Raw genomic sequence first — 24,932 nt, 5'->3', positions numbered from 1 at the left:
TGCAGTCATTTGGGACCTGATGGTCTACATGAATTATACAGCATTATAGAAGCTGCCATAATCAAGAAAAAGAATTGCATTATCAACACCACCAGACAGTGAGCATTTGAAGTATTGCCAAGTGTTTCCTTTTGCAAACTTATCTTCTGTATGAAGTGAGACAGAAAGAGGATTTTTCCTCAAGGCTTGTAAATAAATCTGCTGATGGGCCTTCTGTCATGGCTTAGTGTCGTAAGGTAATTGGGGGGTAGGGGATCAGCCTTCTTTTTAAGGAGCACTGGCTGTGACTTAGCGAATAAACAGTTGAAGTGAATGTTCACGTCTGTTTGGGTTTTTCAAAGACAAGTCAAACAGTTTAAAAAAGAAGAAGAAGAAGAAGAAGGCATAAACAGGTGAGCATAATTTCTAGCGCAGTGGAGCAGTTCAGTGAGAGAAATCAGGCCTGCCCTGACCACTTTAATCCATCAGGAGTAACCACCCAAAACACCACATCGTGCCATTTCAAACAACTTGAACTCAAGCATGCCTGTTGTATCGTCTACTGAAACATGGGTGATACATTCCAAACATAACTGAATTAAACTATTATTCTTAAAACACTTACTAGGTGTTTTTGATTAATGTGCATTTAGAAGACAGCATTTGTAGCCACTGCAGAAGTCCAGCCACTGTCAGGCAGGCACTGATCATGTGGGTAGGGTAGGCCTGAATGGTTCCTACTGCAGCTCATTTTTTTTAACACAAATAATACATGGATACTTATTTCAAAGATTCAAATAAAACAGTAACATTCAAAGCAAAATGTGTAAGTCAGCATTCTCTGCCCTGTGTATATCTTTACTCCCTTTGCTAGAGGCAAGCACCCTCATAGGCATCCTTGTCTTCCCCTTCTAGAAGTGTGTTATGCACATACTTAATAGGAACCCAATCACAGTTGTCTTTCTACAACTGTGATGGAATGATCGGCACTATTCTCTAAGTTACTTTTTTCAACTATCAAAATGTCTTATGTATACTTCTGCATTCTTAAGGGCTATAAAAAATGGAAAGAATGTCTTCATAATTTTAAGGTAAAAATACGGTTTCATAATGGTTTACTAATGTTGTGTAGGGCTGATAGACATACTAACTTGCATTTTTGTTTGTTCCATATAGCAATTAACATTACGAAATCTTTGAGAAAACCCAAAGCATAATTCTTTTTTTATAAAATTTTTTAATGTTTATTTATTTTTGAGAGAGACAGACAGAGTGTGAGTGGGGAGGGGCAGAGAGAGAGGAAGACACAGAATTCAAAGCAGGCTCCAGACTCCGAGCTGTCAGCACAGAGCCTGATGCGGGGCCCGAACCCACAAGCCTTGAGATCATGACTTGAACTGAAGTCAGACGCTTAACTGACAGAGCCACCCAGGCACCCCAAGCATAATTCTAATAGGAGCTCACTTTTTTTTTCTTGAAAGAAAATAAACTAGTAATTTTCAAATGGAAATACTTTTGGTTATGATGAAGAATATAGCAAAGAACTACATGAAATGATCATTTTACTCTCTGTATTATATTACATCCAATGCATTTGGTGGGCAGAGAGTGCTTCTGGTAGGATATTAAAAATTAAGTCACTGCAAGTGAGACCCTCTATCATCTGGTAAATAAATTAATTTATAGGATCATTGGACTACCTATGATTTTTCATTGAGTTACAGCTTCAATTACTCTACTCTTTTCCCTATAGACTATTCCATCCCAGTGTCTAACTCACCTCATAAATTTCCTAGGACAGTTTCATAAAAGTCATTGTCCACATTTTCCTAGGAAACATTTTTGTATCACTAATAGTAATTATACTAGATCATTGTATATTTGTGAGGTTTTCTGTCCTTTAAAGAACTCAGACCTTAGAACATTTTAGTAGACCATGATTATGATTCAGTTCCTATTGTCTAGAGGAAAGAGAGTTAGTAATGGAAGAACTGAGACTTGAATTAGAATCTCCTAACTTCAAAACTCATATTCCAGCTTGTCCGCGTCTTTGGATCTTTCGGTCCAGGTTACCTCCCACATCATTCATTGTGAACAAAGCTCAATCAGAAATCTTTTGTGCTCTTTTCTGGAAGCATGGTAGCCAATTTTCAGCAGAATCATTACATATAAAGAGGAAAGAATTTTTTGAATGTGTAAAAAACAGAATATATTTTAAAAAGTTGTAATTGCTTGTTAGCAAATTTTAAAAACCTATTCCATTCAGTAGTCCACTTGTTCTTTGAAAGGCAAGGTGAATGCTATTATAATCACTTTCTTTTTAACCAAAGATAGTATTAGTAACTATAAGGAATATATTTTAACTTGTAATTATTATCAGAAGAATATAAACACTGTACTCTCATACCATAGCTAAAAGTTTTAGAATTTTGAAGTTCTGCTGTCTTCTTTAAGCAGATTTTTTAAAATGCATATAAAGTAATGGTTTCCTCCTGTTTTTGTAGGGGAGTATGATAATGTTACATGAGAATTATAGCAAGAATGAAATGGGATTCTGTCATATTCCAAAATGGGATACTTACCTGTTGTATATTAAATGGTACATAATGAAGAGACATGCTTCACAGCATTCATTTAGTGGCTGTCTTACCATCTACCCCACAACTGACAAAATCTCTCTCAGTGTTTACATGTGAAGAATAAGCAAATAATTCAAGACACTGTCCAAGTGGAGCTATGAAGAGACATGCTAGGAAAGGCAGTGTAGATCACTGATACTTTCTGATGGGCTGCATGTCAAGGATGCATGTCTGGAGAACAGTGATGTTAACTCTGCACTTCAGCAGTTTTACTTTACAGGGGGGCTGTTTTGAGTCACTTACAGGTAAAAGGCTCTGCAAACCACAACAGCAATGTTTAAAGATCTCAACCTTTATATCTAAAGCCTAATGGGCTTCTTTGCCTAGCTACCTATTAATGCTCACTTCCACCACTGCCCCACCTTCAACCATTTGTCGTTCAGGGCCGACTTAGATATCACCTCCCTCACAGGAAGTTTTCTGTGATCTGCGAGTCTGCATTAAGTGCTATCCTCTGTATTTCCAGGGTACCCCCGGATTACCTCCATTATAGCAGTTGTCACACTATAGTCTAATTACCCAATTATCTATATTCACTAGGATGTCAGATCCTTGAGGACAGGGCCTATGGTATGTTCATCGCTGGATGCCTGGTATCTGGCTCGAGAGCTTAGTAAAACTTTTCTGAAGGGAAGGAAAAAAGGAGGGAGGAAAGGGGCCCAGTTTTTTGCTTCTCAATGCACATGCTCCCCTACCCAGCAAAGGAAACACCAACATTTCTGAGCCGTATCTACGCATGAGGTATTAAGCCTAAGTGTTCACTTTCATTTGTATTTCTCTGGGAACTGTCATCCTTTTTTTAACTTGAGGACAATAATTAGTTACAAATTTTTCTGCAGCTCTAGTTCTGGCTTCCTCTGTGTGGATGGTATGGAAGCTTTGCAAGTATCTACTACATTTCTTGTCCTGGGTCCTACTCTTAAGAGCAGTTAGTTTAAAAAGAAAATTATTCATTACTGGGTTTTACTGAAAACATAATATATGCACTAATGAGTACTGGATTTGATGAAGAGGATAAACAAAATAAGTAAAACAAAAATTCCCTAGTGTGCAAGAAACTTCTAAGAAATAGAATAAAAAAGACTAGAAAAGGAAAGATAACAAAAACCAAGAAATATAGGCAAAGTAAAAATAGTTACTGAACTTTACAGTATTATAGAAGAGCCAGAAAGAATGATTTTTTTTGTATCCCAGTAGAGCTATTTTCATTATTTTGTTTTTCACTTTGATTAAATTTGTCAAATGCCTCATGGTCGTCCTTTAGTTACTGTACATAATGTTTTGGTAGCTACCAAAATATATTCAATTATTTCTATTAGAATTGGAATTTCTCATTTCCTTTACTGTGGATCCAATTGTTATCTTCATTCAATCCAGATAATACTTGGTATTTAATATCTGGTGTTTAACAAGCAGGTAATACATGATGTTTAATTCTCCATAAGAAGAGGCTGCTTCAGAATTGAAATATATTGCATATTTAACGGGATGGATAGTATCAACTTATTATGATAAAGTAAGTCCATTAAGAAGCCAGGTCCACACACATACTGCCATAGACTGAGTGTTTGTGTCCTCCTCCCCAAATACATATTTTGAAGCCCTAACACCTGCAGATGGTATTTAGAGATGGGGTTTTTGAGAGGTGTTTAGGGTTAGATGATCATGAGGGTGAGGCCCTCATAACGGGATTAGTGCACTTATAAGAAGAGACCACAGAGAGCTTTCCCTCTCTCTACCATGTGAAGACATAGTGAGATAGCAGCCATCTGCAGCCAGGAAGAAAGCTCTCACCAGGACCTGAAGATGCTGGTGCCCTGATCTCAGACTTCCAGTCTCCACAATTGTGATAAAATATATTTCTGTTGTTTAAGCCACCGACTCTATGGTATTTTGTTATGGTAGCACAAGCAGTCAATGACATATATGCAACTTATATATTGTATGGGATGATAATAGGTCAAGTTCCTTTTTAACAGCCACATACTGGATACAGACACAGATGTATTTGTGTGACTCTCCATAGCTATAGATATAATCACAAGCCACCTCAAGACCACAGTCACCTATCAATTTCTCTGCTGATTGGCAGGTATTTTCCATGTCTACTATTTCAGATGTCTTTTTGAGTCCTGCCTTGTTTTTGCAACTGCTCTAGGAAAGCATGAGCACAATAGCATCACAGATGCTTTATTGCAAGAGGCTCAACAATCTTATTTTTGTGAAAAATAATCTGATTTTTCCTACATACCTTGAAATTATTTTTTCCTGACACATTAACAAATTTGTGGAACAGAATAAAGATGATTTCTAAGCATACAGTCCCAAATCACTGTATGCCTCTGAATCACCCATCCCAATCTGTGAAATGATCTATATATCTACTGTTTGTCATTCTAAACCCTTGAGTTTCTAGGCCATCCACAGTTTGGTAATCTCAATGAATATTTGAATTTTTTTTTTTCTTGGGACGCGTGGGTGGCTTAGTTGGTTAAGCATCAAACTTTGGCTCAGGTCATGATCTTACAGCTCGTGAGTTAGAGACCCATGTTTGTATCTGCATGGACAGCTCAGAGCCTGGAACCTAATTCAAATTCTATGTCTCCCTCTTTCTCTTCCCCTTCCCTACTTGTGTTTTCTTTCTTTCAAAAATAAGTGAACTTAAAATTTAAAAAAAAGCTCTAAAATTTTTCTCTCTTGTACCAGAAATAATAATATATTTATCAAGGAGGTACAAAATAAAGAGATTGGGAATCAAAATCACATTTATTTTGCTATTAATTCATGCCATGTTTCTCATGATGTTTTACTGTAAGGAAACCTGAAGTAAGCCAAAACATTTAATTTTTAAATCTATCTTTAATACTTTTACTATCTAATGAAGTCTTGATTTAAACATTTGGATACATACTTTTTTATCTGATTTTTTTTTCATTTAATTTAAACAAAATATTTTATCTCTGCTAATGTAACCAACTGTGAGGGTTTTTTTTTTTTTGTTTTTTTTGTTTTTTTTTTTTTGGCCATTTAAGCCTTCTTTTTTACTCTAGTAATGCTTTGCTCTCATTAAAAAGTTATATATTCCCTATTTCCTAGGATGTTAGTATGTCCAGCTACTTGAAATGATACATTTGTCCAAATAAAAAAATAGAATGAAATAGAGATAAAATGAATAAAATAAAATGGATAAGAAAATAAATAAAATAAAAAAGAGAATATGGTTGAATTTTTATTTTCATGATATGCTTAAAATATATTGAAGGATCTTATTCTTCTATATGTTCTAATGAAATGTATATTAGAATATGCCAAGTTGAAATTTTCCATGGTTACTGAAATTTACTTAAAGAGGGGGAGGGTGAAGGCCTGTTGCTGGACTTAGAAAAGTGAATAGCAACACCCTAGATCATTTGAAAAAAAATGTTTATAGGAAATCTTTGAAATGTCGTATAAAACTAACAAAGATTTTGTACAAATATTTAAGCATAAATTCCTGCCTGGAAATTTTTACAACTCTATTCAATATGACAGAGAAAAATTATGTAAACATGACCTGGGAGGAAAAAAACTACATCATGACCATCTATCTATACTATTGTCTCCCTCTTCAAACTACAAACATATCTTTTAAAAATTTAAGTCATGTCCTTTGCCCTATTCAAAAGTGTCAAGATTTACCTGTTAAAGACTTTGTGTTCAAAGCTCCCTTTACTCACTGTTGAAACCTCTTTAGAATATGTAGATATTATTTATATGGTATGTATACATGTATGTTTATATAATGTATGGTCATATGTCTTCTCTCTCCCTAAATAAATTATTTGTCTGTGGCATCTAGGAAAAGGCATTCATTCACAACCACTCACTAAATGTCTATGCATGCCAGTCATTGTGCTAAGAGTTACAGTGAATAAGACAGAAGCTGCTCACTGTCTGATAGACCTTACTTCTTCCTCTTGTAAAATTCACCATAACATAATAGAGGATATTGTTGATAGTCAAGAGTCAATTCAGTTGATTAAGCTGCCAAGAAACATTAGATTAAGACCTTGATGGGCTCTTATGCAGTAAGGGAACACAAGGTTTCAGAAGCCTGTGAAAAGAGGCATCTGTAGTCCCACCACGCTATGTCCTCTCACATGTCCCTTTCATTATCCCAGTCTCAACCTCACATGGCTCTGGGACCTCATCTTCAGTGCTAGGGTTTCAAGGATTATGTGTACTTGGAGGGCACATCAGATTTTCTGGCAAGACAGGTCTTCAGTTTTGGCGCTGTCCCAGCACAGCATTTTTCAAGAGTAGAGTCAACTTGGAAAAAGTGTCTATGTCAGGCCATCTTCTTAAAATAATTTATCTTATTCTTAACAAATCTCCAGTTAATTAAAAGGAGAAGAAACCAACAACAACCTTTTTCTTAGCTTCTCTCAGTGACCAAGTCTTTAAGTGCCAATGATAAAGTAGGGGAGCTTAATAAATATAAAAAAGTAGCAAAATATTATTGTACCAAACATTCCCTTCAGCCCAAAATGTTATTTCCAAATTGGTTGCTCTATAAACATGAATTGATGGTGGTGTTTTCTGGAAAACTTTTATCAAAAATTTGGGAATCCATCCAATAGCCAACAGACTGGGCTTTTTCTTTTTCTTTTCCTTTTTCCTCCCCCCACCCCCCCCCCACCTTCCATCTAGATTCTTGTATTCAGAATTAGGTCTTAAAACTCTTTGGGGGAAGGAAAAACATGTTTTGGAATATTCCAATCCCTTTACTTTTAGAACTGTCATTGAGGGTGCTAAAGATGAATTGGAGTGCTATTTAGCAATCTGTGAAGTTTCAACATCTTTGCGGAACCAAGTAGGAATCTTGGAAAAATATATTTTTCACAGATTTAGCTGTCAGTTTAGATGTTCTTACCTTCCTTTTTATGTTCTGATGCTTGAAAAAAGATTAGGAAAAACTTAAATTATATGAACAACACTTTATTTTCATGGAATTCTAGTATCAGAGGGCTTTAACATATTTTCAAGACATTCTAGATTAATTCTTCTAACATGCTCACATATAAAATAGGCTATATGTGTCATTGTTGCCCCCTTTTTGCAAAATGGAAGATTGAAGAATATAATCCAGGCTTCACATTTCTTCCAGTAGATAGCTCTGCCACTGAAAAGGGAAAAAAGCTAAATATTAGACAAGCAAGAGCTGGTCTCCACCCTGACATATTTTTAATTTAAATGTGTATCTTTCTAACAAGTTATTCATGTAGGACATATTTAAGTACCCAAAAAATCCTTGTGGCTCCTAAAGTCAGATTTAAAAAACTCTCATTTGATGTGTATTCTATTTATTTTATTTTTTAAGATTTTATTTTTAATCTCTACACTCAACATGGGGCTCGAATCCACAACCCCAGGATCAAGAGTCACATGCTCCACCAACTGAGCCAGCCAGGCACCCCTGCAAGTGTTTTCTACTTAGAAGATAGACTTGTCTTATCAGTCTCATACTTTTTTCTTACTGTGAATAGTTTCTACAGCCAAGTAATGATGTGAGTGTTGTAGTAGGACACATATCTGATCTCTTTCACAGGTTTATGGTTTACAATAATTAGAGGTGTACATTAAGTCTCCATTAATTATAAATATGTGTCTGGGTCTAATTTATCTTTTTTTTATGTAGACATCAAACATTCATAGTATGTAAATTGATTCATTTTCATAATAATATAATCAAACCCAAAAAAACCTTCGTTTCCCAAAAATGAGCTGAAGCTATTAGAGGCTAAAATGATTAGTAACACCACTATTACATAGTGTATACTTAATTGTCAATTTTGAAGTACTTACCTTCTAAAGAGGTGTTGGCATTCATTTAGTCAGTCACTCATTCATGTGTTATATCTCACCTCCTCCCCAAAGCCACCTGGAATGTTCTCTCTGATCTCAAAGAAGTAATTCTGTTTGCCTTGTTCCAAAGTAAATCTGTAACTATTCTACCTGGTCTTGATGCTGCTTCATGCCACGTGGGGAAGCAGGAGGCAGAGTGAAGGACAGTGAGCTACTTCTTTGCACAGGGAAAGAGCATTGGACTGGGAGCCAGAACACTCATTCATCTCTGGACTCATTCTCTTTAATCTGGAGAAAGTCACTTAGCTCCACTTTTCCTCATTTTAAAGCCAGAGGTGATAATACCTTCCTAATCTATATCATATCATGAAAATTTAAGTTTAGTATGTTTATGGAGAGTTGAGGATATGACTGAATATTTAGAAAATTTCTGAAATTTAGTGTGACTCTGTGAAAAAAATCAAAACTATACAACCTATTACCATATTATTTTTTAAGATTTTATTTTAAAGTAATCTCTACACCCAATATGGGGCTCAAACTCACAACCCTGAGATCAAGAGTCACGTGCTGTAGGGACTAAGCCAGGCGGGCACCCCATTGTATCATCATATTATTTTTAACAATCTAAAATTCCATGAATATCAAATGAGATCATGTTTATGAAAGGACTCTTAAAATGGCAAAGCTCTATTCTTATAAATAATATTAATATTAATATTTCTATCCCTTTGATCTCATCTTCCTAGCCAATTACCTTAAACAAACCAAGCTATATTCATCACTGGGGCTGGCTTTGTGCATTAGAGCAATCCTAATTAAGGTAGATGCTAAGGATATATACATGGCTAAGACCTGGTTCTTGAGTTTAAAACATTTACACTCAGCTTAAAAGAGTTGTGCTTGGTACTAAGCAAGTACTCAATTTACATTAGCTGAATGAGATAGTACTAGGGCATACTTAAAGATCAGAATCACCTGACTGCCTAAAAGCAATGAAGAGAGGCTATAGCCGAATTTGGAGGAGGGCTAGGGAGAAGGTATAGAGTGGAGGTGGAGAATAACCATACTGGTTTGGTTGCATTCCAGTTTGCCTGTTTACTTTCAATGATATTTAGACTTTAAAGGCTATGGATAAAGGTATTTTGAACCTGAGAGCTGTGCGCTTAGGACACATTGTCATTGACTCCTAAGATGTAACAATGTTTTCTATTACATTTTTAAAATACGCTTGACTTCCCAACATAGAACCTTTATTCTCACATTATTCATTAAACGACTAGTAGTTAATGTAACAGTTTAAAAAAGATTTTAAACCCAGTCATAGAAGCCAACATATTAAATTATCCTTCATCTATTGATAATGGAAATTTATTCTAAAAATTATTTGGACTTCTGACAATTAGAGATCTCCATTGACTCTGTGTCCCCCCTTTTTCCTGAATTTCAATTGCCAATCTATGAGAAGAACCCATTTAACCTGTGTTCTGAGCAGTGGCATCTAACTGTAAGTTTGATGCTTATTCAGAAAAGATTTTGTATTCTATCCCAAAATATTATATAGACATTAAGAGTATGCACATATGTATGAAAAACGTTTTTTCTCAGAATACAACTATCAGCCCAAATAAAAAGTTAAAAATTTTATAAGCCAAGATAACCATAGCTAATAGTTAATAGGAACAGCAGAGAAATAAATCAATCTTCACACTTGTATGAGGAGAAAAAAGGCTCGAAACAGATATATTTTCAATCCATTCCTTCATAAAATAATGTTCGAGAAAAACAGCCTATAGCCCATAGCTCATCCCTCCTTGTGCAATCAGACACTCCATTGTCTTCAGAGGGAGACCTGCTGCCTCACAGGCCTGGCCCCTCTTATGGGTGAATAGCTTCTGAAGAAGCATTGTGACATCTGGATGTGGAGTTCTTTGAGGCTGCAGTTCTGGGGAGAACCATCATTTTGTTACAGAGCAAGAGTTCTATCTGAATTTCCTGGGAATCGGTCATCACAGGAAATTATCAGCAATTCATGGACTTTCCTTTTTGCGTTTGCTTCGGCCTCGAGGGTAATCACAAAAGATTATAGTCTCCATTTCAGCTTTCATATCACTGAAATATTCTTCTCTGCCGAGAGCATGATTGATTTCCAGAGGACAGCTTTTAACCCCGAGCTTCAGGAGGCCGGTTGCACTGCAGTGGTTTGATAACTGCCAACAATTGTTCTTGTGATACTGTTCTGTTGTGAAGCAGAAATTTGGTGATTCCTGGATAATTACACAAACCCTTTTAAATTTTTTTTTTTTAACATTTATTTATTTTTGGGACAGAGAGAGACAGAGCATGAACGGGGGAGGGGCAGAGAGAGAGGGAGACACAGAATCGGAAACAGGCTCCAGGCTCCGAGCCATCAGCCCAGAGCCTGACGCGGGGCTCGAACTCACGGACCGCGAGATCGTGACCTGGTTGAAGTCGGACGCTTAACCGACTGCGCCACCCAGGCGCCCCACATAAACCCTTTTAAATCATGTGATATATCCACTTCTTGTGTTGTTAGGTATAGGTATTTGTTCCATTTGAGTAAAGATGTTAAAGGCTGGTGGAGACAAAAGAGTGAATAAAAATTTCAGGCGAGTGTTATGAAGGCTTTGATGTGCCAAGCATCCTGATTGGCTGATTTTCAGAATGGAAAACAAAATAATTTTAAAATAGTTCTGAGAATCTTCATAAGGAGTAGATAGATTATAAACACAAATGGTTTTGGCTCCATAATGTGAAAACTTTTCATGAATGTTACTGAGGGATTCTGTATTTCACGACAACTTGTTATGTGGTGCATGTAGGTTTTTATCCATGGCTTGACTAGGAAATGTTGATGCAATATCCACGGCCAAAATATAAGCAAACTAGACACATTTTTACATGGTGATTTCATTTTCTGTATTCATTTTTCTCTTATATATGTTGCTTTATTCAGAATATATAGAGGCAGAAAAGGCTTTGTGTATATTTGAAACAAATCTAGTGGATAAGATAGCTTTGCCTAGAAGTGACTACATTTCCTTCCAAATTCAGAAGAAAAGGAAGACAGTTCAGTTCAGACTACTTTTAGTTTGAACTGTAGCTTCCTTGCAATACCTAAAAATGATTATAAATCAAATGGATAAATGTCAAATGTCAAGCTGTACCATTAACAGAGCATTATTCAATGAAGCAATTATCATCGCAGAGAACAGAGTAGGGCACAATATGGAAGCTCTTTATTTTACTTTACAAGTGTGGTATATTTTGTATAGTATAAATGCAGGGTTGGACCCCAAACCTTTTTTTGCTGAGAAGAGTTAATATGTATACACATCCATACAAAAAGGCAATAGCAAGATGAATATATGACATAAAATATTTTTGATGTCACCTGTCCAGAAAACCACTCCGGGACCACTTTCCTAATAAAAGCCCTAAAATGTTAAGTGTTATAAGATAAGCTTGCAAGGAAGAGGACCAGTAGAATCCACCTTGATGTAATCATGGAAATCTTGGATGGGAATCAGGAAACAAGAACAGATAAAATACAGGATGCTCAGTTGAAGTAAAATTTCAGCTAAACAACAAATTATTTTTAGTATAAGAATATCCTATGCAATGTTTGGCAATACATATATTCTTAAAAAAATTATTTGTTGGTTTTTTTTAATGTTTTATTTACCTTTGAAAGGCAGGGAAGGGCAGGCAGAGAGCTGGACAGAGGATCTGACACAGGCTCTGTGCTGACAGCAGTGAGCTTGATGTGGGACTTGATCTCACAAATCGTGAGATGATGAACTGAGCCAAAGTTGGACTCAACAGACTGAGCCACCCAGGCACCCCCAAAAAACGATTTGTTGTTTATCTGAAACTCAACTTTGAGCACCTTATAATTTTATTTGCAAATCTGGCAATTGTAGCAAGAGATCTGGGTTCTGGTCTTGGCTGAAGAGGTTCAAGCAACTCACTAAAATTCTCCAAATCTTTTCTTATTTTCACGTGAGAAAGCTGGACTAAAGTCAGGCTGATGGGTGTGGGGCCTGGCCTACCGGTTTTACCCAGCACGGTTTTCAGTGTTTATTGTATTGAATTTCCAGTTAGGATTCTACTTTGGGAGGCGGGTGTTCTGGGGCTCAAACTAAAACAAATTAAAAAAACAATTTGAAAATGTAGATGATCTCTGACATTTTACCACTGTGTAAGGAGAGTATGGCAGGGAGAGTAAGAGCCCGAGATGCCCAGGATTGGAGCATTGCAGCTTGTTACCTTGCATGGAGCCTTGTCAGTCTTCAACTGTCAGGTTTCTTCCTGGCGCAAGGGTTAGAAACGTGTTGTCCTGCATTTGGGGAAAAAACATTCCATTTCCACTTTGCTTTGCAGAATGAAGAATGCATCCCAACACGCCTGGGTTTCTGATTTTGCACTTCTTCCTGCCAAGTGGGGTTTTCTTTTCATCTTCTACCTTTTTAATTTGTGTCACGGACCTGTTTTGCCTCAGCATTGGGATATATCTGATTAGTTACTGAAGAGCTTTTCAAACTTAGCTTTGACAGAATGGTTTTGAGAGGATGTCAGTTAATGTATTTGGCTGCTTGGGAAGCGTATTGATTTTTAAATCAAAAAAGCTCATCACTTCCCTAGTCTCTTAGAAAGCCTTTGTAACATTTTTTTTGCCTCTTTACCAGAACACGGGCAAACATATTCTTACTTATACATGGAGACTTACACTGCTAACTTTTAAAGCTACATTTGTAAGTATCAGCAAGTAGTCTTTAGTTACTTGTATGGCATTTTTTTTTCTCCTAAGGTATGAAGAATTTTATTTTTTGAAAAGATATTTCTCAGATTTACTTTTGGCACTCAATCTTATGTTATAGCAGTTTAATCTGGAAGACGAAGTTTTGGAGGATATTTTCAAGTCACTATTTTAAAAACAAATGGAAAGGTCAAAAACAAAGTGCCTATCTTCTATCTCAGATATATTAGCCTATCCTTCCAAACTTCAGGATGGGATGTCTTTTTCCAATGTACTGTAGAATAATCACTTCTCACGATCTGTCTTCAAATGAATCTCTATCTTTTTGAGTATTTTGCACATCTATTGAAAAGCTATTCTCAGTCCATAATCCCAAAATATTCTATTTCTTTTTTTTTATTTTTAAAATGTTTTAATTTATTTTTGACGGAGAGAGAAAGAGACAGAGACAGAGCATGAGTGGGGGAGGGGCAGAGAGAGACACAGAATCTGAAGCAGGCTCCGAGCTGTCAGCACAGAGCCCAAAGCGGGGCTTGAACTCACAAACCACAAGATCATGACCTGAGCTGAAGTCAAAAGCTTAACTGACTGAGCCACCCAGGTGCCCCTCTATTTCCTTTTTTATTTTGCCGTGAGAAGAGACAACACTAAATGACACAGGAAACAACTGATTGATTTAGTTTAGATTCTCTTGGTGAATCCAGTTCCTGTTCCCATCACTCTGAATCATGTACTATAACTTTGTTAGTGTTGGGGGGGAGGGGGGGCAGTCAGGTAACATAGTTTATTATCAACTTTGCATATCTTAGGCTTTTTTTTTTAATTAATTTGTTTTGAGAGAGAGAGAGGAGGTTAGGGAGGGGCAGAGTGAGAGGAAGAGAGAGAATCCCAAGCAGGCTCAACACTCTCAGTGCAGAACCCAGTGTGGGGCTTGAACCCACAAAACGTGAGATCATGACCTGAGCCAAAATCAAGAGTTAGATGCTTGGGCGCCTGGGAGGCCCAGTTGGTTGAGCATCCGACTTCAGCTTGGGTCTTGATTTCACAGTTCATGAGTTTGAGCCCCGCCCGCATTGCACTCACTGCTGTCAGCAAAGGAACCCACTTTAGATCCTCTGTTCCCCTCTCTCACTGCCCCTCCCCAACTTAAGCTCACTGTCTCTCAAAAATAAATAAACTTAAAAAAAAAAAGAGTTGGATGCTTTACCGAATGAGCCACCCAAGTGCCCCAAGCTGTTTTTGAAATTTGAATATTTATTGAGTTGCTATTGAGAAATAGAGATACTTTGAAGGTAGTAACTTTTTCACAGAAAAAAATATTAATAGCATTTATCATTTTCTTCTTTGCTATTAAAATTCATAGTAGAGCTAAATTTCATTTTTCTTAAAAAATTTCTAAATTTTCTTACATTCTGTCATAAGGGCATCTAACAATTTTGTAAGAATTTTTTTGTTATTTTATCTTTGACAGGCATTACAGATCTTTCATATCTGTATGCACCTACTGGCCAAAAAATATTTTAGTTACAGGAACATCAACTCTTAAAGATAATACAAAAAACTTTCAAGAACTTTCTTCACATCCTGATGGAAAAACACCTCTGCTAATGGTTTCCAGTCACATCGAAACATTTGCTTATTTAAGAATGGAAACAAAGAAAAGCGCTGGGTTTTCTTAGGAGATGTAATTCAGCTCATTACCTTAATGCTTTTTCCCTGCATTGAAAAGGAGCAGTTACTATTGGAGTTGAGGGTGGTCTGGGCATTACATTAACCAATTAGACATTTCCAAATGCATTGTTTAACCTGAATATGGGTAATGTGCAATAGAATGTTTTAGTTTACTTATCTATTGTTTGAATAGGAACATCAACACCCAAAACGTTGCATATGTGTGTCCATGCAATGAGGTCTGAGAGAACCTTCAGTTAAGTCTCATACCCGTTGCAGACATAAATTGAAAGTCTTATTTGTTAAACTGAACTTTTTGAAATGCTCTTTGATGTGGCTTCTTAAATTACTCAGCGGCATAACTACAGCTTTGCTGCATCACCCTTAATCCCTGGCAGCATGGAAAATCACCAGGCATGTGGAGCCGCCAGGAAAATGGAACATTTTACATTTGTACTGACCACATTGGCTTCATACAAGGATGTACTGTCAAAATTAGACGTGCGGCTTCCGTAGGGCACCCAGGTCTAAGCTTGCAGCATCTCCCACTAACAAAATAACTACTGTCTAAAAAAGAACTTAAAATGTATTCCTTCTACTCGGAATAATTTTAAAATTATCTGTCAAAGGTATTAAACTGGTTTTCCACTAAAGAGAGGGAAGTGGTGAAATCACCCATTCATTTGCTTTTAGTTTTTGCTTTTACCATTTAGTAACTCCTTAAAGTTCTAACAGTGTTAAAATGAAAAATATTTTGTATTATTTTAGAGAGGGAGCACATGTGCACAAATGGGGGAAAGAGGCAGAGGGAGAGAGAGAGAGAGAGGGAGAGGGAGGGAGGGAGAGGGAGAGAGAGAGAGAGAGAGAGAGAGAGAGAGAGAGAGAGAATCTTAAGCAGGCTCCACTCTCAGCATGGAGCTGAACTCAGGGCTCAACCCCATGACCCTGGTATCATGACCTGAACCGAAATCAAGAGTTAGTTGCACAACCGACCGAGCCATCTGGGCTCCTCAAAAAAACATTTTCTTGTAATATCTTCATAACTGTTAGATCGTGTACCAAATATGTACTTACCTAAAAAAACACAAGAAGTAACATACTCATTTTGCTATTTGCTAAGTACCAGGCCAACTGCACTGCACAGAAACCCACTAGGAAGGTTTCCAGGTGAGAGGCCTCTAGCACTTAGCCCTCATCTTTAGAGAGCTTCCAAAATGCAGATCACTGTAGTTTCCCTTTCCCTTGGGAAATGATGATGAGCATAGTGGCTCTGACAACCAGCTGTTATCTTGGTACTTGGTAGTTAAAGGACATCCTCTGCAGAAATCTTACAGACCACTTTGAAAGCTGAAGAACATGCCCCTTACTTTTACCAGGTGTATGATTCTGAATTCTGTATCAACTTCCCTAAATCATGGAGTAATGTCATAATTTTTACATATTTGGTATGGATTTATATGTAAAAGTATCAATCATAGTTGTATCAAGACAACCAAAATGTTTTTAGGAATTATCTGTGGTATAATATTGTGGGTTTTTTTTTCCCATTCCCCTATCTGATTTTTTTAAGGTACTTGAAACACTCTGATAATACCTTACTTATCACTTTAGATATATGGGTCCGTTCACCTACAACATTGTATTTTTGAAGCCTTGCCTTCATTGTTTGTCCAATTCCTAAAACAGTGCATGATAGCCAAGTAATCAACCTTTGTTAAATCAATGAGTTTTCAAGAAAAGATAGTGTTTGTGCAAATTGCAAACCATGCATTTATAAAAGTATGATGTGTTAGAAAAGGAGCAAAAAGTCCCAAGGACTGTCTAGGTTGATATGAAACACTTAACCTCTAAAAATGTTGCCCCTTTTACTATCAGAGTGATCTTGAATTTTATTTAGGAAGAAATCTTGAAATTTATTAAGGCAGAAACACAAATCTCTTAGCATTCTACATTTGTTTTTATTCATCCAAAAATAAAACTAAGTTGGAATTTCTCCAAAACGCTCCTGGAAAATGCAGTTTAATTTTTCTTTCCAAATAGATCTTCAAAATAGATCACAGGGTACTTTTGCTTACTCAGTCATCCTTACTGTCACTGAAATATACAATCTTGCTTGATGAATCCCAGAGCTTTTCAAAGAGGGTCTGACAATATGGAATTTCAATGAAAGATGTCAAGCTTTCTAAATTAATTTAAACAAAAAAGGGGAGGTGGATGAAATTCTAATCTGGGGGCGCCTGGGTGGCGCAGTCGGTTAAGCGTCCGACTTCAGCCAGGTCACGATCTCGCCGTCCGTGAGTTCGAGCCCCGCGTCGGGCTCTGGGCTGATGGCTCAGAGCCTGGAGCCTGTTTCCGATTCTGTGTCTCCCTTTCTCTCTGCCCCTCCCCCGTTCATGCTCTGTCTCTCTCTGTCCCAAAAAGAAATAAACGTTGAAAAAAAAAAAAAAAATTAAAAAAAAAAAATAAAAAAAAAAATAAAGGCTGCTCAAAAAAAAAAAAAAAAAAAAAAAAAAAAAGAAATTCTAATCTGTGCTCTACTCTGATTGGTTGCTTCAAATCTCTGGGCCGACTCCACTCATATTTTCTATACAGAATAATACTGGCCACCATTAGGGAGACCCTAGAAAGGGATCCTGGGATTCCATTTCATTTCTGCACAGTCACGTACCTCAAAATACTTAGCAGTCTACAATATTTGATAAAGAAGTAGTAATAGCTGTAGTAGGAATAGCTTTATTGAGACTAAGACTAAGATATAATGTGGCCCATAATTTTCTTAGGTGTGTGTTGTGTTACTTTAGACTTTATACCAGTTCTGAATGACTGCTTAACTTTCCAGTAGAGGAATGGTATCCCATTGTAGTGGGGACACAATGGATTTGGTTTGCAAGGCACAGCCAATGTGTGGTTTCAGCAAAAATCTGGGGATATGTGGGGGAAGCACCTTTCCAGACATACCACTCCTGGTTGAATCAACAGTCTGTGGAGAGAGTGGCACGCCATTTGTCTTCCTTTCAGTGACAATGACGGCATCCACGTGGACCCCTCTCAGGGTGCTCTGGGTAGGAGAAGCAGTGTCAGTATGGCAAGTCTCTGCACTTACACATTCCAGATGCAAAAATGCAGGTCTCATGGTAGCATGCAATTCCAGTGCGATGTTCCACGTGGTTTACTTTTATTGAGCTTTCTGATTTGAAATCCCAAACAGTACAAAGCTGTGGTGGTTGTGCGAATGTTGCCAATGATATGCACTTGTTTCTATTTCTTGATCTTTGAGAGAAGAAATGTGTCTTTGTGATTGTTGTGTCCGTTTTGTTTCTATTTAAGTTTTCAAGGATTTTAAAAAAGTAAAACAATAATAGTAAGGCATGTGGTCAGAGTATCCAAATATAAAAGGCAAAACCTTTTTTGAAGGAACTGCAGAGGAGTATTACTCTTCAGTGATGTAGCCATCACTTTTAAATGTGTCACTTCATTATATTTGACATTTTAATGAGCCCCTATTGTCACATTCTTTTCCATAAATCTGAATTTTAAAAAGGAAGGGATGAAAAACTGTCATTCTTTCTGTACTATTGTAATTTGATAATATTGCCCTTAAAAAAATGATGCTTTGCCAACCTTCCAGAAAGTCCTACATCACAGGGTTTAGTAGTTGAGGTCCTCTGGGCAGTAAATCAAGGGCAGGTATAAATGATGACCATCCCCTGCTGTGTGTAATCTCTGAGTGTTCCCTCTAAGTATTTTTTTCTGGGTGCAAGTCCAGTGGTTACAATGGGGAAGGAGGACAGGACACCCCCAATTTTTACATATGGCTCTCCTGAAGTTACAGAAGAAGAAATGGGTTTATTCTAAGAGTGACAAAAATGGATCAGAAACAGGAAAACCCAGACTTCCCTCTTCAGGAAACTTACTTAAGCATCAAGAAGGCCTTCTGTGTAGCTGGAGTAGACAACCGCCTTCCAGGCTGCAGAAGAAACACTCACCCTTCCTTCAAATCTCACACCCATCAGCAGCACCACCCACCCTGCCTGTCATCCCTGCTCCGTGTTCCATTAGCGGGGAGCAGCGTGGGAGAGACTCCTGCCTGAGTTTGAATCCTGGCTTCAGACCTTTGGACTCAGGGGTGACAAGCTATTAAATCTCTCAAAGCCTCAGATTCCTCATTTGTAAAGGAGAATGATAATCGTATCTGCCTTGTGCGATGGTGGAGACTGCACAAAATAATCCCTTTGGGTAATTCCTGGCGCGTGGTAAGAGCTCTATAAATCTAAGCTGCTCTTATTATGATGTTTATTGTTGTTATTCCACAGCTAAAAAAGGAAATGAAAGGAAAACACCCCTAAGAGGGTAACGCATTGACATCACTGTTAAAGGGAGGATCCTGGATGCTTAAAATGTGAGAAAATCAGAAAAGGGAGAAAAGAAACCCAAAGTAGGGGTGGAGCAAAGAAAATGGACTTTTATGTACCTTCTCATGCCTCACTATTTTGCTTAACAGTCACTTCTTTTTCAAGTCCCAGTTTATACTGTTGGGTTTTTGTTTTTGTTTTTTTCATGTTTTAATTTTTATGATTATAAATATGTCCTTATGTTGGACTCATCCTACCCTATCTAGTCTGGAACAATATCTGACGTATTAGTCCTGCAGAAATGTTTGTTGGATGACTGATTTTTCTTTTTGTTTATTTTTTTATGTTTATTTTTATCTATTTCGAGAGAGAGATAAGGAACAATCAGGGGAGGGGCAGCGAGAGAGGGAGACAGAACCCCAAGCAGGCTCTGTGCTGTCAACATAGAACCCAGTGCTGGGCTCAAACTCACAAGCCATGAGATCATGACCTGAGCCAAAACCAAGAGTCAGTTGCTTAAGTGACAGAGCCACCCAGGTGCCCCTGGATGACTGATTTTTTTTATTTTAAAAGTCAGGGATGCCTGACTGACTCAGTCAGTGGAGCATCTGACTCTTGATCTCAGGGTCATCAGGTTGAGCCCCACGTTGGGTAGTTGGGTGTGGAGATTACTTTAAAAAATAAAATCTTTAAAATAAATAAAATAAATACATTTTAAAAGTAAAAAAAAACCAGTTTATACTTCCATTTAATAGAAAAACTAGTATTACCTGTTCTATTGTACAAAAAGTGCTTACCAAATGCCTTTCAGAACATTGGTTAAAATAGATGGCTAAGTTTCAGATGAAATTTTTCCATCTTTGAGAATAGTACAGATACCTGGGCACTTAATCACACTGAAGAAAACCTTGTAAAAAAAATAAATAAAAAGAAAAAAAAGAAAACCTTGTACAATCCTTGAGCAGTCTGTTTTGCTTTTTAATTGGGTGGTGCTCAGTTTATCCTAACACCCAGACCCACTTGATGGCTAGTGCAATCATTTTAAGCCTCTTCCAAGAATATAAATCAAATTTCAGGCCTTGTGAAAATTGTTGAGATAGTAGGGAAGTTTGTATTTCTCTGTTCTTTGCCAAAAGTTCCCGCTAGCAAAATTACCTACAATCTAAATATCATTGAGAACGAAGCCATTTGATGATGTAGCCCCTCCATTCAATTCTCTCTCCACCCATAGTGTTCCTCCTGCCTTTAGTGAGGTGCTGCTGTGTTTCTTTTCCCTGAGGCTAAGTTTTATTTGCAGCTGCATATTTTTGTGTCATAGCCTACACTGTGAAGACATGTATTACTTTGTGCTATGCTCAATGAAAATAGTACTTTTTAAAAATTAATAGAGATTTATGGTTCCATAATCCTGGTAAATACATCAAAGATACCTGTTTGCTCTTATTCTGATATTGAAAATATAAAAGATGGTGTGATAAGGCCAGCTTCATTAATTCATTTATAAGTACTGTAATATAATAGTTCATTTGTCCACACATAGCCTCCAATTATCTCTCAATTCCTGGTAATAGCCACAACCCCATCTTTCATTTTTATTACCTACCAGTTAATTGCACTAATAGGTTTAGCTTTTCGTTTCTACATGATTTTCATTAGGAAAAGTGGCAAGTGTTAACTCTTGCTGCTTTTTAGTTAGTAAGCATTTCAGGCTTTTTAATCAGAGATGAGCAAAGAAAATAAATTTTTAGAATTTCATGAAAATGTGCTTGCTGGCCTCAAAATTCCAGATGACTACTTCTAACTTTTACTTTTTTAGAAAAGAAGAGGCTTATTTGGGACCAATAAATTCTGCCAGGTAAGGAATATTGGAAGCTAGAGCTATGTGGAATTTTTTTCCTTAAAAAAAAAAAAAAAAACAAAACCTTCTTTAGCATAGTGTACAAAGAATCACAATTTTCTCAATCCATATACAGCTTTCTTGTGCAATATAAATGAACATGAGCTAACTTAATATGAATATTTAACAAACTATTTGTTCATTTTAAAGTAATATAAATATTTTAATAGAGATGTTTGAAAACACTTGTTTATTTTGAATAATCAAATGTCTATGAGAAAGCCAATTGATGTTTGAAAGAAAATTCATACTCTCATTTAATTGTAATATCTCCAATAATTTTCCTGAGTATTTTACATATGAGATCATTATGATACATATATATACTTTTGACTATACTAAACTGACCGCTTGCATCTATCACATTTTAGGATTTATGAGAATGTTTTATTCACCCTGATGTTTTATTCATCCTGAAAACTGGGAATTGAATAAAAGAATTACCACTAATTTAGTTATCCATGTCTCATTGTAATTACAGAGAACTGACATGCATTCGTGGAAGAAAAAAAATATGTTAGTATAAATTAACATCATAGTTATTATTTTCATCTAACTTGTAGAGTGTTACAGAAATGCTAAGAAAAGAATTCAGGATTTTATCACTTAATACTTTTAAGAAAGAGGGAAAGATCGGAAAACCTTCTCTCTGTTATTCCATGTCTGAATCCCACTGAAATGACTCTGGTACTTGTAGCTCTTGTGTCTGGTGGCAGATACTCAAAATCAGCAAGATAGTATCTGTTTCAAGGTATCAGCTGAGTTGGCAAGTGAAGAATCTTTTTTAGACAATTTAAAGTTTTTTTTTCAACTGAATTGTGTTCCCCAAAATGACATTTGAATAAGAAATATAGAGGGGTGCCTGGGTGGCTCAGTCAGTAAGTGGTCAACCCTTGATTTCGGTTCAGGTCATGATCTCACAGTTCGAGAGATGGAGCCCCACGTTGAGCTCAGCACGGGACCTGCTTGGGATTCTCTCTCCCTCTCTCCCTGCCCCTCCCCTGCTCACACACTCTCTCTCATAATGAATAAAAATTTAAAAAACAAACAAACAAACATAGAATTCTGTGATAAACAGCAGAGGAAGACAAAAGAGATTTAGACGGGGGAGGAGGGAAGGGGAGAAAGAGGGAGGAAGGAGAAAGGGGACAAGGGGAGAAGGGTGGAGGGGGAAAAGGCAGTGAAGGGAAGGGGGGAAAGGGTGGGGAGTGAATCTTTTCCCAAAATCTGTGTAAAAAAATATAGAGAATCAAATGGAAAATAGAGAAAATCTGTTCCAAGTGAGAAACATAGGGGATAAAATTTTTACAGGGTTAGTGGTAAGTTGTGCAAAGGATAATAGGCAGCAAGAGTTAAGGACAGGTGGCAAGTAATGGGATAAAAGGGCTGTGTGTTCATTTAGTTGATTTTATGAAGATGAGTAGGATTATGTGTATAAAGTAGAGAAGTCAATTCTGGTAAGCATTTCTTGAAGGAACCTCCTTAGTTTATTCTTCAGAGAACAGATGGCTGGGAACCTGCCTGCCTTTGTATCTGGGGTGCTCATCCACAATTCACCTTTTAGGATAGATTGCTCCCAGCCTTGGGAACACTAGGGGATATTTTCAGGCTGATGTGTTGCCGATGTGAGATTTAAGTAGAATAAAGTTGTACTAGGAGCTATTTGAAAAGTTATATTGGCAGCTAACAATTTCAAAATTTTAAAAGGAATGTTTATATTCAAGGGTCATGTTGGAGCTATCAGCAGGTAGCTTGGTTTACTAAAAACTTGGGACTAGGTTATTTTAGATGTGTCTTTTGTCTTTGTTTCTATATGGTGGTATGGGAGCCACAGGAATATATGCATTTATTTTAGATAATGAAAGTTTTCATTTTTAATGTTAATTTTCTTTTTTTAATGTAAGAAAGAATACATTAAAGCTATGATTTCATGAATATTATGGCTATGTTGTCAAAAAGTCAATTTTATTTTGATTTAAAGAAAAAATAAGTAAATAATAATAGCATAATATATGAATATGGCAAGAATAATGAAAGCAGCATACAGAAAACTGGTGTTTGGGAAAAATTCATATAGTTTTATCCCATGTAGTTCACACAAAGCCAGTATTTTTCAGACTCTAAGAAGAGATAACATCAATAAATTGCTCTTATTTTTAAACTTTGCAAAACAATGTACTATTTTTCATCCTGCCATTATAGTTAGGCTATTTTATTTTTAAGCCTGTTCAAACTGATTTGCCATCTCTAGTAACAATCAGAAAATATAGTTTCAGGGCACCTGGGTAGCTCAGTCGGTTGAGCATCTGACTTCAGCTCAGGTCATGATCTCATGGTTCATGAGTTCGAGCCCTGCGTTGGGCTCTGTGCTGTCAGTGCAGAACCCACTTTGGATTCTCTGCCCCTCCTCTGTCCCTCCCCCACTCATGCTCTCTCTCTTTCTCAAAAATGAATAAACATTTATTTTTTTAAAAGTATAGTTTCATGTTTTACAAGGGGATGAATGAGGCTTAAGTGTATGCATTTGTGAATAACCTAAAAAATGAACTACAGTTCTATTTTCTGAACTTTTGAGATTTTCTTTACCTGTGGAAGGTTTTTTTTTCTCATTAAGTATACTTAATACATCAGTTATGACCTTGAACGAAAGAAATCTCCAGATTTTCCAGTAATGATATTTTACATTTAGTAGTTAATTGTAATACTCTTAACAATTTTTCTTTTTTATGTTTAAATTATCACACATAAAATTGACTTTTTAGGGGTGCATGTAGTTCTATAAATTTTAACACATGTAAACTCGTGTAACCACGACTACAGTCAGGATATAGAATAGTTCTGTCACTCCAGAACATTCCCCTCTTCAAATTTTTGTTCTGTATAGTGGGAATACATTGTCCTGTCATGCCCCTAAAACTCTTAGCAAAAATAGGCTACTTTACTATTCAGTAATTCTGTAATCCACCCTCTTTTCTAATGTACTTAAGTTCTTCTAATTGCTAATTTTGTACTTTGTTGATTTATATTCCTGATCAGGGATGGTATTCATTTCTCCTCTCTACCAAATATCATCAACTAATCCAATCCTAAACTCAAACCTCAGGAGATTTCCTACCTGATGGTGTCAGTGGATCTGTCCTTATTCGCATTACATCGGTTTATAAGTAATGCTTTGTTCATCATCCGCGTTGTTTTTTGAACTGCCAGTTGTCTGATGTTAATGCTGGAGATTATCTGGAGTACACAAGAGAATCACCACTCTGTCTCTCTTTTTATAGGCTCTACAAATAGTGTTCTTACCTTTTCCCGGTATTTTAATGGCTTTATGCCATACTTTGTCTATTGTTGAGTACTTTCATCACCATGAGTTTCTTTGAATATGTATGGAACATGCAAACCAAAGGAAGGAAAGTCACAGGTTATAAGTCAAAACTTTACTTGATCAGTAATTAAACAAAGGTTGCATGTTAACCAGTCTGCTTTGGGTATTTGAGTGTACAATTGTGACATGCATTTCAAGTAGGATGATGTCAATCTATAGCACATAAAACATATTATTTTAACATAAAGATCAGAATTTTCTATGTTGTAATATGAGCCTGTCATTTACAAAATTTTGCCATAAATCAAAAATTTAGAAATTTAAATATATGCATAGTAATCATCGTTGAGGTAATTTCAGACCATCTTATGTATCATCACCTCATATAGGGAAAACATTAACAAGTAAATTTGGACCCTGACCTTTTGATCTTAAATTTTCTTATTTT

At 36.6% G+C, this 24,932-nt stretch overlaps 1 protein-coding gene and 1 long non-coding RNA gene across 14 annotated transcripts in view; one reads left to right on the top strand and one right to left on the bottom strand.

Moving 5' to 3' along the window:
* Positions 1 to 24,932, top strand: part of ZNF385B (zinc finger protein 385B) — a 429,607-nt gene that overhangs the window by 342,969 nt on the left and 61,706 nt on the right. For 9 of the 12 annotated variants that reach the window (XM_086719062.1, XM_086719067.1, XM_086719072.1 and 6 more), the window contains one exon: positions 21,082 to 21,120. The exons of the other annotated variants lie outside the window; for them this stretch is intronic. In XM_086719062.1, coding sequence (XP_086575188.1) covers positions 21,082 to 21,120 — 39 coding nt within the window. The remainder of the gene's footprint in view (positions 1 to 21,081; positions 21,121 to 24,932) is intronic. 12 annotated transcript variants of the gene reach the window in all.
* LOC147578569 (uncharacterized) lies at positions 7,580 to 24,662 on the bottom strand. Of its 2 annotated transcripts, XR_015255369.1 has the most exons (4): positions 24,463 to 24,662; positions 24,278 to 24,396; positions 12,753 to 12,822; positions 7,580 to 7,779 (listed from the first exon to the last, which is right to left on the bottom strand). It is a non-coding gene; the product is annotated as an uncharacterized LOC147578569 (long non-coding RNA). The 2 variants fall into 2 exon arrangements; XR_015255370.1 differs by lacking the exon at positions 12,753 to 12,822 and having other exon boundaries at positions 24,463 to 24,657.

This window comes from Puma concolor, chromosome C1, assembly GCF_028749965.1.
Source record: "Puma concolor isolate L17-30 chromosome C1, mPumCon1.1.hap2, whole genome shotgun sequence".
Lineage (NCBI taxonomy): Eukaryota > Metazoa > Chordata > Mammalia > Carnivora > Felidae > Puma > Puma concolor.
Note: the sequence above shows the minus strand (reverse complement) of the source record. Positions and strands in the feature narration are given on the sequence as shown.